This window comes from Dendrobates tinctorius, unplaced genomic scaffold, assembly GCF_039654945.1.
Source record: "Dendrobates tinctorius isolate UK_male_01 unplaced genomic scaffold, ASM3965494v1 ptg000070l, whole genome shotgun sequence".
Taxonomy (NCBI): Eukaryota; Metazoa; Chordata; class Amphibia; order Anura; family Dendrobatidae; genus Dendrobates; species Dendrobates tinctorius.
In genome coordinates, this window is record NW_027361738.1 from 90959131 (window position 1) to 90975623 (window position 16493).

At 46.0% G+C, this 16493-nt stretch overlaps 1 protein-coding gene across 1 annotated transcript in view; it reads right to left on the minus strand.

Annotated features, from left to right (window-relative positions):
* Nucleotides 1-16493, minus strand: part of THSD7A (thrombospondin type 1 domain containing 7A) — a 730410-nt gene that overhangs the window by 59993 nt on the left and 653924 nt on the right. Inside the window, exons 19-21 of the mRNA XM_073582113.1 lie at nt 7398-7403; nt 5999-6132; nt 1612-1765 (exon numbers count right to left, since the gene is read on the minus strand). Of these exons, the coding sequence (XP_073438214.1) occupies nt 1612-1765; nt 5999-6132; nt 7398-7403 (294 nt within the window). The remainder of the gene's footprint in view (nt 1-1611; nt 1766-5998; nt 6133-7397; nt 7404-16493) is intronic.

Genomic DNA, 16493 nt, shown 5'->3' on the forward strand with positions numbered 1-16493 from the left:
CTCACTATTCTGCTGGTGCAGTCAGTCACTGTGTACATACATTGCAGATCCTGAGTTACATCCTGTATTATCCCCCAGAGCTGCGCTCACTATTCTGCTGGTGCAGTCACTGTGTACATACATTACATTACTGATCAGGAGTTACATCCTGTATGATACTCCAGAGCTGCACTCACTATTCTGCTGGTGCAGTCACTGTGTACATACATTACATTACTGATCCTGAGTTACATCCTGTATTATACTCCAGAGCTGCACTCACTATTCTGCTGGTGCAGTCACTGTGTACATACATTACATTACTGATCCTGAGTTACATCCTGTATTATACTCCAGAGCTGCACTCACTATTCTGCTGGTGCACTCACTGTGTACATACATTACTGATCCTGAATTACATCCTGTATTATCCCCCAGAGCTGCACTCACTATTCTGCTGGTGCAGTCAGTCACTGTGTACATACATTGCAGATCCTGAGTTACATCCTGTATTATCCCCCAGAGCTGCACTCACTATTCTGCTGGTGCAGTCACTGTGTACATACATTACATTACTGATCAGGAGTTACATCCTGTATGATACTCCAGAGCTGCACTCACTATTCTGCTGGTGCAGTCACTGTGTACATACATTACATTACTGATCCTGAGTTACCTCCTGTATTATACTCCAGAGCTGCACTCACTATTCTGCTGGTGCAGTCACTGTGTACATACATTACATTACTGATCCTGAGTTACATCCTGTATTATACTCCAGAACTGCACTCACTATTCTGCTGGTGCAGTCACTGTGTACATACATTACATTACTGATCCTGAGTTACATCCTGTATTATACCCCAGAGCTGCACTCACTATTCTGCTGGTGCAGTCACTGTGCACATACATTACATTACTGATCCTGAGTTACATCCTGTATTATACTCCAGAGCTGCACTCACTATTCTGCTGGTGCAGTCACTGTGTACATACATTACATTACTGATCCTGAGTTACATCCTGTATTATACTCCAGAGCTGCCCTCACTATTCTGCTGGTGCAGTCACTGTGTACATGCATTACATTACTGATCCTGAATTACATCCTGTATTATCCCCCAGAGCTGCGCTCACTATTCTGCTGGTGCAGTCACTGTGTACATACATTACATTACTGATCCTGAGTTACCTCCTGTATTATACTCCAGAGCTGCACTCACTATTCTGCTGGTGCAGTCACTGTGTACATACATTACATTACTGATCCTGAGTTACATCCTGTATTATACTCCAGAGCTGCACTCACTATTCTGCTGGTGCAGTCACTATGTATATACATCAGTAATGTAATGTACTGTATGTACACAGTGACTGCACCAGCAGAATAGTGAGTGCAGCTCTGGAGTATAATATTCAGGATGAGAACACATTAGTTGAATGTATCTAAAACTGTATTTAGTTCTGTATGTAAATATATTGTGTGTATGGGCGGTGAGATATAATTTACGCTCTTTCATACGTTTCCCTTTATGATTACTATGAATCCTATTTCCATTATACTTTCTCATTCTCATTTTTCGCACTGTGATGGCGGATGTTACTTTATAATGGCGGTCTCCGGCTACTTACCAAAGGACACCTGCTCCAGTCACTCCACTCCGACATGACACAGTCCTCAGGACATGGCAGTTTGCAGTTTCTGGCTCCTAAAGGCATCTCTTCTGGCTCACAAAGATAATCCTCTACAACATCTGCGGGGCCGTCCACGGTGTTCTGCATGCATCTGATGAGATTTACAATTACATAGGTCACTAGCACTGTACGGTGTCAGTGCAAACAGCGCTGCAATACCAGCTCTCACCAGCAGGCTGCGCTGCTGAATAAACCTCCAACAGCATTTCTAGAAAATGTGGAAATTGCCTCCAATCTTCTTATTCTCCAGCACAAAGTTATTTGAAGTTTTTAATTAATCTTAGTATAATTCGATTAATATTTATTGAAAAAAATGTTTTATATCTATAGAAAAATTCTTGGTCTGATCTCGGTTATAAGTCATTCACCTTCATACCTGAAATTTATACTGTTTACCGTCCATCACCAATGATTGTCGATACCTTTTGCTTAGATTAAAGGGGTTGCACAGGATTAGAAAAACATGGCTATTTTCTTTAAAAAATAGTGCCACACCTGTCTGCAGGTTGCGTCTGGTGTTGCAGCTCAGCACTGTTGCACAGTGGCCAATAGTCTCAAATTTGCCAAATTCTCAGAAACAAAATCCCAACAAATTCAATCAGGTCCCAGCCCAAGAGGGTGAGATGTGCATAAACCTTGCCCAAAAGCAGGCAATTCTAGATCGTTCCTAAGACTTAAATATGTCCTTTTTTCCTGTTTATTTTTATTTTTAAGCAGTAAATTGACCAGCAGTTTTTTAATTTCACCAATAGTTTTTTTCCAGCCTTTTTAATCAGTAAATGAACCAGTATTTTTTTTTCCTTTTTTGAAGCTGTCAATTCACCAGTATTTTTTTTTCCCCGTTTTTTTTCTTTTCGGCAGTATATTGACCTGTGGCTGATGTGTCACCAATAAACAGCTTCTCCCCATCCTTTTATGTTACTTCTGTACACAGGATTTTTAGAGTATGTGCACACGTTGTGGATTTGCCTCTGCGGATCCGCTGCAGATAAGCAAGTGATGTACAGTACAATGTTAGGCTATGGAAAATAAAAACCGCTGTGCACATACTGCGGAAAATTCCACGCAGAAACGCAGAGATTTTTTTTCCCGCAGCATGTCAATTCTTTGTGCGGATTCCGCAGCGCTTTTACACCCATTCTATTATAGGAATCCGCAGGTGTAAAAACGCAGGCGAAATCCGGACAAAATCCCTAGAAATACGAAGGTAAAACACAGGCATTTTGACGTGTGGATTCTGCACACGAATAAGCAACGTGTGCACATATCCTAATAGATGCAAGTTCTGCCTATAGCACTCGCAACTCCACCAGTCAGAGCTCTCACGGTAAATTCAGAGGTTTTTTTTACAAGGATTTTGAAACAGTTTAGGCTAGTTTCACACTAGCGTTCATTCCCTGCAGCGCACGGCGCCGCTAAGCCACACCCCCTGCCGGCTCCCTGCCCGCCCCATCCGGTCATCGCCGCCTATTATTGCACACGGCTGCATGCGATCTGTGCACCCTATCTTTAGCATAGGGTGCGCAGATCGTGCGCTGGCCGTGCGCTAGTAGGCTTTTAACATGCGCTGCGCACTTTTGAAGGTGCGCCGGTGTGCGCCGAACGCAGCATGTTGCATTTTGGCGTGCACGGCGCACCTTCAAAAGTGCGCAGCGCACGCTAAAATCCTACTAGCGCACGGCCAGCGCACGATCTGCGCACCCTATGCTAAAGATAGGGTGCGCAGATCGCATGCAGCCGTGTGCGATAGTAGGCGGCGATGACCGGATGGGGCGGGCAGGGAGCCGGCAGGGGGCATGGCTTAGCGGCGCCGAGCGCTGCGTGGAAAATAAGCTAGTGCGAAACTAGCCTTATGCTCCTAAATCCACATGAAAAACTGCGTCAAATACTCTGAATAAGTCACCGACTGATTGGGAAACGCTCCTATATACTGCACACGTTGATGGGTTTTTCTGTATTTTGTACCTTTCCCAGCAAACAGGAAGATTATTCAGTGTATTTGAAGCAATTTTTGTAATGTCGATTTTGCATTAACATCTGCTTCTAAATCCTCGTAAAAAAACGGTCTGAATGTACTGTAAAGAGGAACAGGTGATGCAAGGCACTCAGCTCTCTACATTAGGATGCGGGCTTTGTTCTTACTGCCTAATGTAACTACAGTGGAGCGAGCCGCAGCACTTTTCTGCCAATATGGCTAGGGGGTCCAGCCGCACAGAATGGAATTGAGAGCCACATATGGCTTCTGGCCCACAGGTTGTGCAAGCCTGTTGCAGGACAACATAGGCTCTAGCCCCATGTTACTTCTGTACATGGGCTGTTCAAGAGAAAATCAATAATGTCCTCCCTAAGTTCTGTGGGGACAGTATGGTTTCTACATTGGAGCAATCTATAGCTGATATCTCTGTGATTCTCCAGTAAATAGGGGCTAGTCCCTGTCCTTTTACTTTATTTTGCAGTTTTTCAAGTGGAAAATATTATCCTCCATAATCTCCTTGAAATATGGTATATATAGCAATATGGTTTCTAAAGGGTGGGCCAATTATATTGATACACCTAAATAAAATGGGAATGGTTTGTGATATCAACTTCCTGTTTGTGGCACATTAGTAAGAGGGAGGGGGAAATCTTTTCAAGATGGGTGGTGACCATAGTGGCCATTTTGAAGTCGGCCATTTTGGATCCAACTTTATTTTTTCCAATGGGAAGAGGGTCATGTGACACATCATACTTATTGAAAATTTCACAAGAAAAACAATGGTGTGCTTGCTTTCAACGTAACTTTTTTTTCATTAGTTATTTACAAGTTTATGACCACTTATAAAATGTGTTCAAAGTGCTGCCCATTGTGTTGGATTGTCAATGCAACCCTCTTCTCCCACTCTTGACACACTGATAGCAACACCGCAGAAGAAATGCTAGTCTAAGGGGGTCAGATTCCTTGTAGGAATGCTCGGACCTGACACCCATAATGTGGTGGTGCACCATCTTGCTGGAAAAACTCAGAGAACGTGCCATGTCCAGCGCATAAAGAGGCAACACATCATCATGGAGCAATTTCAGATATCAGGTGGCATTGAGGTTTCCATTGATGAAGAATGGCCCCACTATCTTTGTACCCCATATACCACATCATAAGATCAATTATGGGGGTCAGGTCCGAGCATTCCTACATGAACAGTTTCCTGGAATGTGGATTGGTCGTGGGCCAGTTGAATGGCTATCAAGGTCTCCTGATCTGACCCCCTTAGACTTTTGGCTTTGGGGTCATCTGAAGGCAGTTGTCTATGCTGTGAAGATACGAGATGTGCAGCATCTGAAACAATGGATACTGGAAGCCTGTGCTAGCATTTCATCTGCGGTGTTGCTATCAGTGTGTCAAGAGTGGGAGAAGATGGTTGCATTGACAATCCAACACAATGAGCAGCACTTTCAACACATTTTATAAGTGGTCATAAACTTGTAAATAACTCATGAAAGAATAAAGTTACATTAAAACCAAGCACTCCATTGTTTTTCTTGTGAAATTCTCAATAAGTTTGATGTGCCACATGACCCTCTTCCCATTGAAAAAAAATAAAGTTGGATCCAAAAGGGCCGACTTCAAAATGGCCGCCATGGTCACCACACATCTTGAAAATTTCCCTCCTTCCATATACTAATGTGCCACTAACAGGAAATTGATATCACCAACCATTCCCATTTTATTTACGTGTATCCATATACATGGCCCACCCTGTACATCGTAGCACTCTGTGATTCTCCAGTAAATAGGGGCTAGTCCCTGTCCTTTTACCTTATTTTGGTAGATTTTCAAGTGGAAAATATTATTATCTCCCATAAACTCCATCCACATAGTGAAAGATGTATGACATCTATATAGCAGCATGGTTTCTACATTGTAGCACTCTGTGGCTGATATCCCTGTAATTCTCCAGTAAATAGGGGCTAGTCACTGTCCTTTTACCTTATTTTAGTGACTTTTCATGTGGAAAATATTGTTATCTCCTGTAATTTCCATCCACATAGTGAAAGCTTTATAATATACAGCCTAGTTTCTACACTGTAGCCATATGTGTCTGTTATCATACTGATAATCCAGAAAGCAGGCGGGGTTCTCCGCCCCCTGATGTTATTTCTGTACACCGACCAATCATTATCATTCCTGCTTCTTACCTTCGTTCACTTTGAAAAAAAAGTTTTTAAAATAACGTGTGGAAGCAATGCATCTTGGGACATAATGAAAGTAAGTAGATTCACTTGATACCACGTGTGATAATTGTGATCATCTTTGACATCAGCGTGTTGTAAGTGGAGTTTTCCTTACCGGACTTTTTTGGTCTGGACCCCTTCTCCGCAGTTCTGCTTCAGATCCACATTGGTGACCTTACAGACACTCCACGGCTCTGTGATCCACACGTACTGGTTGCAGTCACTGTGACACGGGACCACTTCATACACCTGCAGCCCACATAGGAACGTATGGATTATTGAATTCAGCTCAGCATGATGGGACGGCGGATAAATGCTGGGAAGATGCAATCATCTGATTACATGGAGTCCCTGAGAGCCTTGTAAGGTGACACAGCATTGTCTGCAGGTAAAAGCATTTCTGCGCCTACAAGATTATTTCATATTGTAATGTGATCTGCAAATGGCGTTTGGAGCCTCTCAGGCCCTCGGCCACCAGATATCAGATTATTTGTTATGTGTTCCCAGAAAATGAAGTCATCTCTATCTGTGCAGTGTGTCCTCTAATCTACCAAGGGGCATTGACAAGAAAGTGGATATCTGGCACCACAAAAGTAATAAATGTAAAAAGTAACAAGTGAATTAAATCTGTTATTTAGAAAGAAAAAAATCATTTAATTTGAATTTGTCAGCGGAAAGTGAACAATTATTGTTAATAATAATAATAATAATAATAATAATAATAATAATAATAAACTAAAACTAACACATGATCCACCATTCACTATAGGCAAAGTCAAAGCTCACCTTCTCCTCCTCTTGTACAATGACTGATAACACCTCTATATACAGTAGATAACACATGATTCACCATTCTCTATAGGCAAAGTCAAAGCTCACCTTCTCCTCTTCTTGTACAATGGCTGATAACACCTCTGTATACAGTAGATAGCACAGGATCCACCATTCACAATAGGTGATGTCACAGCTCACCTCCTCCTCCTGTACAATGACTGATAACACCTCTATATACAGTAGATAACACCGGATCCACCATTCACAATAGGCGATGTCACAGCTCACCTCCCCCTCCTCCTGTACAATAAACTTTGCCCTGATGAGAGCATGCTCAGTAAATACTTTAGTACAATTCCCTAGGGTCTGAGTTAGCCTACTGATGCTAATGTCCATGTGACAGACAGGACATAAGCTCTAACACTAGGTCTTGTGGTCAGTGTGAAACACTTAACATACAATGGGTCATTTTGCCATTTTCTGATGTTAGCATCAACATTCTGGAAAATCTTATTCTTTGCCAAGCACATAGATTTCTACCAGCTCCCTTCAGATCACTGGGGCAGTGGCAAAACTTTTGCAACAAATTTGCTGCATATGAATAGTCCCTTGTAGGAAAGTTCTGTACAAAATTCACTATGAGCTTTATAAAGTGAATCCACTGCAAAATTTGCGGATGTGGGGCAGACATCAGTAATTGTACACTATTTTCATCCCCCCAAAATTATTCTGATCCTTACCTGAGCCTGTGAAGCACATGGAATCCAAAAACAGAAAGAGATAAAGATGATAAGGCATAATTAGAAAATGATAACAATGTAACAAAAACATCAAATTGCAATACACTGATCCATAACACATACACTCCTTACACTATATGAATCTATTCCAGCATTTCCACTTCATGCTTTTTTTCATATCATTAGTAGAGTTGAGCGACTTTTGGTTTTTTAGGGTCGCGTTTCGTTTCGTGAAACCCGACTTTTCCAAAAGTCGGGTCAAGCAAGATCGTCCGATTATAGGGAAAAGTCGGGGTCGTCCCGAAACACGAAACCCAATGTAAGTCAATGGGGAATAAAAGTCGGCAGTGAGAGGAGGACAGGAAACACACCTACAGTGCCCATTTGAATGCTAAAAGCATCAATTCTTCTTACTTAAGCTTGTCAACCTTAATTAACTTCATAATACAAGTTACGCATGGAAAAATGGGGGTTATTTGGCTAAAGTTGTGGGGGGGGGGCTGGCTCCAGGTTTTCATGTGCCCTGGGCGAAAGAGCGCCCCTTTAACACATACCAAAACTCATCATGCTCCGATACGGCAGAGAAATAGCGGTATAGTACAATGAAAAATACTTCACTTTTTACATCTCATGACGAGGCCCATCTATTTCTCCATACAGAATCATTGGTCCCATATAATGTTTGAAACAGTATATGATGAGCTCCACATAATGCTACAGTATATGTTGGTCCCCATGGATGAAGCTCCACTGTCTTATGGGCCCAAATAATGCTCCAAACATAATGGGCCCCATTTCTAATGCTCTAGTGTATAATGGGCCCTGTAAATGCTGCTCCAGTGTCTGATGTCCACCTTTGGAATGTTCCAGTGTATGGTGGGCCCCATCTATCATTCTCCAGAGTATAGTGCTCCTCAAAAATTGCTGTCCCAACATTGAAAACAATCAAATAAGTCTCCTCGCTAGGGAATCCCTGTACTAGTCTGGACTCCTCGTCGTCCCCATCTTCCATCTCACTGCACAGTATTTCAACCTTGCAAGTGCTGTGATCCTGAGCAAGCAGGGGGGGCCCACTCGTTGGCGACGGCACTGGCACAGGGCCCCTGATAGTACGGTGGTGTGTCTGATGGCGGGTGGGCCGAACCTGCACTTTCATCTGCAGCTTCCTCTTTGTCACCGTGTAAGATGGAACTGTATATGGGAAGGGTAACCTGAGTTTCATCAGGGTCAGATTCAGGCCGTGTAGCGTGCGAGGGGAATGTAGTGGTCTGGGTCAATGTACCAGCAGATTCATCGAGCAGTGGCTGGGCATCAGTGCACTTGTGTCGCCCCCAGGAGTACGGTCGCCACAGTGGCATTACCTTCCTCCTAGGGAGTGTGATGTCATGCTTGGGAGCAACGAAGGATCTCTCTAGCAGGTTAACTGATTGGGCGGCGTTATTCCCACGAGTCATGACCCTCCAAACAGCGTTCATGAAGGCAAATTGTTTGTTTTACGTGGGCAGTATGGTTGCAAAGCTGAACCTTAAAGGAATGTCCAGAAGGGCACCACCAGGAGTGGAGCCTACGGTTAAATTCGACTCCACCTGGGAAACCTCAACCATGCCAGCTACAGAACAGATGCACACATTGCAAGCTTAATTCCGTTAACGAACGAGACTCCGTCATGCCCCGCGGTCCGAGTCCGGCTTACTAGAGGGACACGTGAGGCTCTGGCACATGAGATTGGCCAATAACTGGTGTGTCATGCCCTTACATGTCCGTGGCTGCATGTGCGCTACACTGAAAAGGCCAGCGTTTGTCGCTTACAGGTGCAGATAACCTGCTGAACAACGTTAGTGATGGGGATCACTGATTACAATTATTACCCGCGAACAATGAATTCCCAGTAAGTGCAGGTCAACCGCAGTTCCGGAATTAGGCCTAACCGTCATTCCTGAAAAAATGAAAAACTTACGTGTGCAAACCACAGGTGCTGTAGCTTGCTTAACAGCTCGCCAGCCGTTCTCACGCCCAGTATGGATTACACGTGATTGCACAAAGGTTAGAAAGGGTACCGTATCCCCAGATAACATGTATGGATAGCGTACACATTCAAAATATATGTCTCAGGAGGCAGGCTCAGACGGTGTTAGGCCCAGTATGGATTGCACGTGATTGCACAAAGGTTAGAAAGGGTACCGTATCCCCGGATAACATGTATGGATAGCGTACACATTCAAAATATATGTCTCAGGAGGCAGGCTCAGACGGTGTTAGGCCCAGTATGGATTGCACGTGATTGCACAAAGGTTAGAAAGGGTACCGTATCCCCGGATAACATGTATGGATAGCGTACACATTCAAAATATATGTCTCAGGAGGCAGGCTCAGACGGTGTTAGGCCCAGTATGGATTGCACAAAGGTTAGAAAGGGTACCGTATCCCCGGATAACATGTATGGATAGCGTACACATTCAAAATATATGTCTCAGGAGGCAGGCTCAGACGGTGTTAGGCCCAGTATGGATTGCACGTGATTGCACAAAGGTTAGAAAGGGTACCGTAACCCCGGATAACATGTATGGATAGCGTACACATTCAAAATCTATGTCTCAGGAGGCAGGCTCAGACGGTGTTAGGCCCAGTATGGATTGCACGTGAATGCACAAAGGTTAGAAAGGGTACCGTATCCCCGGATAACATGTATGGATAGCGTACACATTAAAAATATATGTCTCAGGAGGCAGGCTCAGACGGTGTCAGGCACAGTATGGATTTGACGGCCCAGATTACACAGCGGAGGAGCAGGGAGAGGTAAAGATTGCAAATGCTGGGGCCCTGCCCAAGCAAGGGGGGCCCACTCGTGGGCGTCGGTACTGGCACTGGGCCCCTCATAGTACAGCGGTGTGTCTGACGGCGGGTGTGCACCACCACCGTCAGAGACACTTGATTGCACTATGAGGGACCCTGTGCCAGTGCCCGCGCCCAAGAGTCGGCCTACCCACCTGTCCAGGGCAACGGCACTCGCACGGTGTCGTGCGCTAGGTGGTGACCCCGGCCATGGGGGGGGAGGCAGCACAGTTAGGGAGTTTTAGAAAGTGGCATATGTTGATGTTGGACATTCAGCTGATGCAAAAGGCGAAATAGGTCAAGTCCCAGGAAGAGGTGGACCAAAGCAAGCCATTTTTCTGTCACCCTATGTGTCATCAGGGGAAGGTGGGACAAAATCCTTGGAAACCGATGCATGGTTCATTTTAATGAAGGTTAGATCATCCACATTTTAGGTTGACAGACGGGTCCTTTTTTCTGTCAGGATTGATCCAGCTGCACTGAAGACTCTTTCCGATAGCACACTTGCAGCTGGGCAAGCGAGCTCCTGTAAGGCATATTGGGCCAATTCAGGCCAGGTGTCCAGTTTAGCGGCCCAATAGTCAAAGGGGAATGACCTGTGTGGGAGAACATCGATATGGGAGGAAAAGTAGTTTGTAACCATGGTTGACAACTGCTGTCTCCTGTCACTTTCCATCGATGCAGTATTACCAGTTGTGTGAGCGGTATTTGAAAAATCAGTCCACAACATTGTCATGAAACCCCTGTCTCCAACGCCACTTCTGCTGTGTGCACCACGAACACCTCTGCCAAGCTGCCCCCGACCCGTACGGCTCGTGTGAGAACCATCACCGCTGCTGTGTGCGGGGAATGCCTCAAGCAACCGATTTACCAGAGTTGCTTGTTTATTAGCCAATATTAGGTCAAGGTTCTCCTGTGGCATGATGTTTTGTAATTTGCCTTTATAGCGTGGATCCAGGATGCTGGCCAACCAGTAGTCGTCATCGTTCATCATTTTGGCAATGCGGGGGTCCCTTTTTAGCATCCGCAAGGCATAATCTGACATGTGGGCCAATGTTCCCGGTGTCAATGATGCACTGCGAGTGCTGGTTGGAGGAGCACTTTCTGGCAAATCCACATCCCTCCAGTCACGCACAAACCCTGTACCAGACCTTGCCACGCCAACATTTTCACTTGCCCCACGAGATGCATCCTCCTCCCCTAAGTAATCATCCCCATCATCATCCTCCTCCTCCTCTTCTTCCTCCACCTCGTCCAGGAGAGGTCCCTGAGCAGACAATGGCTGAATGTCATCAAGGATTCCCTCCTCCTCTTCCTCCTCATCAACATTGGCTGCAGACGCCTGCTCCTTAAGGTGCGTCAAAGGTTGCATGAGCAGACGCATAAGTGGGATGCTCATGCTTAGGATGGCGTCGTCTGCGCTTACCAGCCGTGTGCATTCCTCAAAACACTGAAGGACTTTACAGAGGTCTTTCAGCTTCGACCACTGCACACCTGTCAACTCCATGTCTGCTCTCAAAGTGCCTGGCCGTGTATCCTCCCACAAATGCATTATGGCCTGCCTCTGCTCGCACAGCCGCTCCACCATGTGCAGGGTGGAGTTCCACCTTGTTGCAATGTCGATAATGAGGCGGTGGTTGGGAAGGTGGAGCAATCGCTGCAGCATCTGCATACGAACGGAGTGTACAGGCGACCGGCGGATGTGCGCGCACAGTCTTCGCACCTTCTGGAGCAGGGCTGTTAACTCCGGATAATTTTTGAGGAAGCACTGCACCACCAGGTTCAAGGTGTGAGCCAAGCAAGGTATGTGGCTGAGTTTTGAAAGGGCTATGGCTGCCACAAAATTACGGCCGTTATCACTAACTACCTTGCCTGCCTCAAGATGTACACTGCCCAGCCATGACTCAGTTTGTCGCTTCAAGTACTCGGCCAGCACCTCGGCGGTATGTCTGTCGCCCAAACACATCATCTGCAACACAGCCTGCTGACGCTTTCCACTAGCTGCTCGATAGGGGGACACATCGTGTGCAACAGTGGCAGCAGCAGATGGAGTGCTCGTACGACTGCGCTCTGTGGACGAGCTTTCGCTTCTGGAGGAGGAGGAGGAGGAGGGTCGAACGCCTACAGCCAACTGTTTCCTATACCGTGGGCTAGGCAGCACTGTCCCACCACCGCTGTCCCCTGTGGACCCTGCATCCACCACATTAACCCAGTGCGCAGTGATGGACACGTAACGGCCCTGGCCATGCCGACTGGACCATGCATCAGTAGTGAGGTGCACCTTTCCGCTCACTGACTGCTTGAGTGCATGGACAATGCGGTCTTTCACATGATGGTGGAGGGCTGGGATGGCTTTGCGAGAGAAGAAGTGGCGACTGGGTAGGTCATAGCGTGGTACTGCATAGGCCATGAGTTCGCGGAAAGCTGTGCTTTCCACCAACCGAAAGGGCATCATCTCAAACGAGATTAGTTTGGCAATGTGGGCGTTCAAACCCAGTGTACGCGGATGAGAGACTGAGTACTTTCTTGACCTACTCATAGTGTCTGGGAGGGTGAGCTGGACTTGAGAGCTGCATATGGTGGAAGTAGCGGTGAACAGGGCGGACTGAGAGAGGGTTGATGATGGTGATGGAGTTGGTGTTCTTTCTGATGGCCTAGAATCAGTCTTTCGTTGATATAACAGTGGGATTCCCTGACTGCTGTGGCCTTGCAATGACACCTCAACATTTGCTGCTGTGCTAACCGGTGGGCTTACAGTGGGGGAAACAATGTAGCGTTGCTGACTACCTTCGTTGTGATCAGTTGCACATGTGGCACTTGAGGTTTGGTGTTGTGTCCACACTTGCAAGTGCATGCTGGTTAAATGTCTAAGCATGCAACTGGTATTCAAATTTTTCAGATTTTTCCCTCGGCTAAAGGTCTTTGCGCACTTCTTACAGATAACCTTGGCCTGATCATGAGGATTTTGTTCAAAAAAGTGCCACACTGCACTCTTCCTACTTTGGCAGACATTTTGCGGCCTAGCACGCTGTGATCTTTTGACCCTCTGGACAAGCTGTCCAGCAACTCTTTTGATGTTTGGAACCTGTCTTTGGAGTGCTCCGGGCCTGCCAGATAACAGCTGTTGCGATGTCGATGTCTGCTGTGGATGCTCCTCATCTGAGCTATTGGAAGCAGCACCCTCTTCCCCCAATGGATGCCAATCTGGGTCAACAACTGGGTCATCCATCACCTCCTCTTCTATGTCATGTGCACCTTCCTCTGTGTCACTGTGTATGGTGGTATAGTGTGCGGGAAGGGGCACCTGAGTCTCATCAGGGTCAGAATCTGGCTCTGTACACTGCGAGGACAATGTAGTGCTCTGAGTGAATGTACCAGCAGAATCATCCATCAGCGGCTGTGCATCAGTGCACTCCATGTCAGATTCATCTTGGCCTGGGTAATTCACCATTTCACTTGATAATCCAGGCATGGTATGTGAAAACAGCTCCATGGAGTAATCAGTAGTATGGCCTGCGTCATCCTTCAATCTTGGTTGGGGTGAAGGACACAAGGAAAGGTGTGGTTCATGAACATGAGCCTCCAATGACGACTCAGTGCTTTTACTTTTTACAACTGAAGAAGAGGAGGCGATAGAGCTGGAGGCTGAGTCAGCAATGTAAGACAAAACTTTTTCCTGATGCTCTGGCTTTAAAAGCGGTTTGCCAACTCCTAGAAAACTAAGCATTCGAGGCCTTATGTAGCCAGACGATGACGCAGGCTCAACACCTCCTGCATTCGGTCCTATTTTGCTCTTGCCACTACCATCAGATCCACCACCAACACCATCATTACCAGCTGCCAACCCCCGCCCAATTCCACGGCCTCTTCCACCAGCCTTCCTCATTTTTGGTAGAAATGTAGACAAAATCCAACAAACTATATAGTATGTAAAACAAGGTACAAGGTGTCTATAGGACAGGGGAGATTTTGAATTTCTGCACACACTTTTGGACACTGGACACTTTTGGATTGTGTGAGGCCCAATGAATATCTGAGCGCTATGTGACAGGCTCGATGGCACAGCTGTGACCTAAGTGACTAGAGGATAAGGGAGATTTTGAATCTCTGCACACACTTTTGGACACTGGACACTTTTGGATTGTGTGAGGCCCAATGAATATCTGAGCACTATGAGACAGGCTCGATGGCACAGCTGTGACCTAAGTGACTAGAGGATAAGTGAGATTTTGAATCTCTGCACACACTTTTGGACACTGGACACTTTTGGATTGTGTGAGGCCCACTGATATCTGAGCACTATGTGACAGGCTCGATGGCACAGCTGTGACCTAAGTGACTAGAGGATAAGTGAGATTTTGAATCTCTGCACACACTTTTGGACACTGGACACTTTCGGATTGTGTGAGGCCCAATGAATATCTGAGCGCTATGTGACAGGCTCGATGGCACAGCTGTGACCTAAGTGACTAGAGGATAAGTGAGATTTTGAATCTCTGCACACACTTTTGGACACTGGACACTTTTGGATTGTGTGAGGCCCAATGAATATCTGAGCGCTATGTGACAGGCTCGATGGCACAGCTGTGACCTAAGTGACTAGAGGATAAGGGAGATTTTGAATCTCTGCACACACTTTTGGACACTGGACACTTTTGGATTGTGTGAGGCCCAATGAATATCTGAGCGCTATGTGACAGGCTGATGGCACAGCTGTGACCTAAGTGACTAGAGGATAAGTGAGATTTTGAATCTCTGCACACACTTTTGGACACTGGACACTTTTGGATTGTGTGAGGCCCAATGAATATCTGAGCACTATGAGACAGGCTCGATGGCACAGCTGTGACCTAAGTGACTAGAGGATAAGTGAGATTTTGAATCTCTGCACACACTTTTGGACACTGGACACTTTTGGATTGTGTGAGGCCCAATGAATATCTGAGCGCTATGTGACAGGCTCGATGGCACAGCTGTGACCTAAGTGACTAGAGGATAAGTGAGATTTTGAATCTCTGCACACACTTTTGGACACTGGACACTTTTGGATTGTGTGAGGCCCAATGAATATCTAAGCGCTATGTGACAGGCTCGATGGCACAGCTGTGACCAAAGTGACTAGAGGATAAGGGAGATTGGATTGCTTTTAAAAAAGCAGTTTGCGGAGCAGTGGGTAAACAGCAATGCCAGCCTGTCAGGAAGCCTTAAAAGGCAGCCCAACAACCAACACTACTGATACACCACAATATAGCCTCCCCTTGCACTGCACACACAGTGACTGGTGTGCTGTGCAGGCCAAATTGCTATCAGCAGCAGAAGCAGGTTTTTTTTCTTCTCAGCAGGACAAAAAAAAAAAATTGGGCTTGCTTTTAAAAAAGCAGTTTGAGGCCCAATGAATATCTGAGCGCTATGTGACAGGCTCGATGGCGCAGCTGTGACCAAAGTGACTAGAGGATAAGGGAGATTGGATTGCTTTTAAAAAAGCAGTTTGCGGAGCAGTGGGTAAACAGCAATGCCAGCCTGTCAGGAAGCCTTAGAAGGCAGCCCAACAACCAACACCACTGATACACCACTATATAGCCTCCCCTTGCACTGCACACACAGTGACTGGTGTGTTGTGCAGGCCAAATCGCTAGCAGCAGAAGCAGTTTTTCTGTCTTCTTCCCTGCCTAACGCTCTCCCTACAGAATCAGCAGCAACCTCTCCCTATGCTAAGATCGGCAGAAGTAAGATGGCGGTCGGCGTGCACGCCCTTTTATACCCCCTGTGACGCCCACCAAAGCAAGCCAATCACTTGCATGCCCTTCTGAAAGATGGTGGTGACCCGTGCCTATGTCATCACGTTGCCCACAGTGTCCGTGGATCCTGATTGGCTGAAAAAGAGCGCAAAACAAACTTTTGAAACGCGACTTTGGCGCGTAAGTCGCCGACCTCATGGCCGACCTCATCCTAGGGTCGGGTTTCGTTTCATGAAACCCGACTTTGCCAAAAGTCGGCGACTTTTGAATTTTTTCGACCCGTTTCGCTCAACTCTAATCATTAGTATTTTTATTCCTTTTAAGCATTGATCCCTCAGCTGAATATTCTATGAATATTCAATATCAGAAGATTCCACAACTGGTAAATTTTACAGGTAAATTCTATTCCACGATGGCAGAAATTCCTTATGGAAGTTTGGAACATTCCACGGCTTACAGATCTTCTGGATTGCCATGATAATAACTATGGAATATTGTCACCATATTTATTGCATTTTTTGGTGAC